The sequence below is a fragment of the Meleagris gallopavo genome, chromosome 29 (assembly GCF_000146605.3).
Source record: "Meleagris gallopavo isolate NT-WF06-2002-E0010 breed Aviagen turkey brand Nicholas breeding stock chromosome 29, Turkey_5.1, whole genome shotgun sequence".
NCBI classification, from domain to species: Eukaryota; Metazoa; Chordata; class Aves; order Galliformes; family Phasianidae; genus Meleagris; species Meleagris gallopavo.
In genome coordinates, this window is record NC_015039.2 from 3,794,905 (window position 1) to 3,797,357 (window position 2,453).

Below are 2,453 nucleotides of genomic sequence, written 5' to 3' on the forward strand. Positions count from 1 at the left end.
GAGTGCCGGGGGAAGCGGGGCAGGGGCGGGCGCGACGGGGAGCGGATAATGCCTGCGGTGATGGTGGTGTGGACGGGCACAGCGCTGCGCTCGCCGGAAACAGGATGGGACGCAGTGAGGGCTGAGGGCCTCCCCCGGGCTGGGATCCGGGAAAGCGTCCGGGTAGCTCAGTGCTCGGGGACGGCTGGTGGGAGGGGATGTGGGTCAGCACCGGCGGCAGGCTCTGATCATGGGGACAGCCCAGACCCTGTAGCTGCTGTCCCTCCCCGCAGCCCAGGGCCCTGTGGGCAGGAGGGTGGGGAGGGGGGGGGGGAACCACTGGAGGGTTCCTACCGTAGCACCGTTTGCTCTGCTGCTCTCACTGTTCCATCACTGCACGCTGTTGCAGACAAGGTCCTGCGGGAGCTGATCGAGCCCTATGAACTGCGGGCGGCCAAACTGCGTGAATTCCTGGCAGATGTGCAGCCCTCGGTGCTGTATGACATCGTGCCTCTGGGCGACCCCTACGGCCCTGCAGTCACGGACCCGGAGCTGCGCTGCATCGTTGTCAGCGAGGAGACGCGCAGGGGCGGGGAGGCCGTGAACAAGAAGAGGATCGAGAATGTAACTGGAGGGGCTGAGATCTCTGGGCCCCATGGTTACGTTTGGGGGGCTAGTGGTGTCCCCTCCCGGCAGGGCCTCGCTGCGCTGGAACTCTTTGAGATCGAGCTGATGGAGGACCCTTACCATGGCCACAACGAGGAGGAGAAGATCAGCTCCTCCAGCCTGCGACAGCGGCTGCTCGGCACACTGCTTCGGCCCCCACGGGTAGGGGGAGCCTGCTGGGGGCTGGGAGCTGCAGGACCGGCGCTCGTCTGACCCTTCCTTCCCCAGGACAGCCCCACGCTCCCCCCCCACCCCTACCATCATCGGTCTGACCGGGGGCAGCGGGAGCGGAAAGACCTCCATCGCCCAACGCCTGGGGCAGATGGGAGCGTTCCTCATCGATGCCGACGCGCTGGGCCACGCCGCATACCTGCCTGGCAGCCCGGCCCACGGCCGTGTGGTGGCTGCATTCGGGGCAGGTAGGGCTGGGTGAGCGGTGGCATCGGCGCTGTGCCGGGAGGTGCTGTGGCGGTGTGAGTTGGATTCTTTCTGCTCCCAAAACATCTCCCTCTGTCTTACAGAGATCTTGAACAAAGATGGGACAATTAACAGGAAGGTCCTTGGGGCAAAAGTATTTGGAAACCAGGTACAAGCAGCAGAGGGAATGTCAATATTTAACCTCCTGAGCAGGGAACTCTGTGCCGGGGCTTTGATTTTCAGCCCTTTGAGCTGGTGCCACGTTCCTGCTGCAGTGGCATACAGCATATCAGCAGCCATGCAGAATGCACAGTCCAGGCAGCGGCTGCTGTTGCTCCCCTAGCTGTAGCCCCCTCCGTCCATCCAAGCGTGTCCTTTGCGGACCCCCAGGACCTCTGGGAGGACCCCTGACACCACTCTGGTTCCTTTCCAGGAGCGGCTGAAGAGCCTCACAGACATCGTGTGGCCAGAGATCGCGCGGATGGTCAGGGAGCGGATTGGAGAGGCGGGAGCTCAAGGTAACGGGTGGCTGTGAGGAGCACAGTGGGCGCTGGGTGCACAGTGCTGTGCTGCTCTGGGGCAGCTGCTGCTTTGGGCAGCACTGGGAGTATTTTCCATGCTCACAGCTGCTCTTTGCTGGGGATTTTCACTCCCCTGAGTGCATTTGTAACTCAGATTTCCTGTTCTGGAGTGGATGTTGCCTTCTTTCTCCTAAGCTACTCGACATCTCTTTTTGGTTCAATGCCCCTTAGCGAGCATGGTGTGTGCAGAATCATTTTCTTTGCTGGGAGCTCAATGGGCATTTCGCTACGGGCGTCGCTGTGTTGCAGCGGGCACCTGCACACACCGGGCACGGAGCCGCTGCCCCTCCCACGTGAGGTTCTGCGGGGTCCGTTCGCTGCCGGCGTGCAGGACGGTGTGACCGCGAGTGGCCGCAGCGGCCCCCAGGAGCGCCCGTGCTGCCCTGGAGTTGCCGGGAGACGAGGAACGGCTTCGTTCCCTAGGAAAGGCTGTGGTCGTGCTGGATGCCGCTGTGCTGCTGGAGGCCAACTGGCAGGAGATGGTGCACGAGGTGTGGGCGGCCATCATCCCCGAGGAGGAGGTGAGTGAGGCCCGCTGGCTGCCTCCGGCCGCACGGCCGTCCCCGTGAGCCCCGGTGTCCCCTCGTGTCCCCGCAGGCCGTGAAGCGCATCGTGAGGAGGGACGGGCTGAGCGAGGAGGCTGCCCGCAGCCGGCTGCGGAGTCAGATGAGCGACAGCCAGAGGGTGCAGCAGGCGCAGGTGGTGCTGTGCACGCTCTGGGAGCCGGAGGTCACCCGCAGGCAGGTGAGCCGCGGGCCGCTTCCGACGGCACGAGGAGCGGAAGGGGGGAACGGGAGCTCGGCGGCGGGG

General features: G+C 64.6%; 1 protein-coding gene across 1 annotated transcript in view; it reads left to right on the plus strand.

The window, feature by feature from the left end:
* Positions 1-10: 10 nt before the first annotated feature.
* Positions 11-2,453, plus strand: part of COASY (Coenzyme A synthase) — a 3,017-nt gene continuing 574 nt past the window's right edge. Inside the window, exons 1-7 of the mRNA XM_010724718.3 lie at positions 11-603; positions 676-807; positions 842-1,064; positions 1,167-1,231; positions 1,496-1,580; positions 2,067-2,164; positions 2,241-2,447. Of these exons, the coding sequence (XP_010723020.1) occupies positions 49-603; positions 676-807; positions 842-1,064; positions 1,167-1,231; positions 1,496-1,580; positions 2,067-2,164; positions 2,241-2,447 (1,365 nt within the window). The 5' untranslated portion in view covers positions 11-48. The remainder of the gene's footprint in view (positions 604-675; positions 808-841; positions 1,065-1,166; positions 1,232-1,495; positions 1,581-2,066; positions 2,165-2,240; positions 2,448-2,453) is intronic.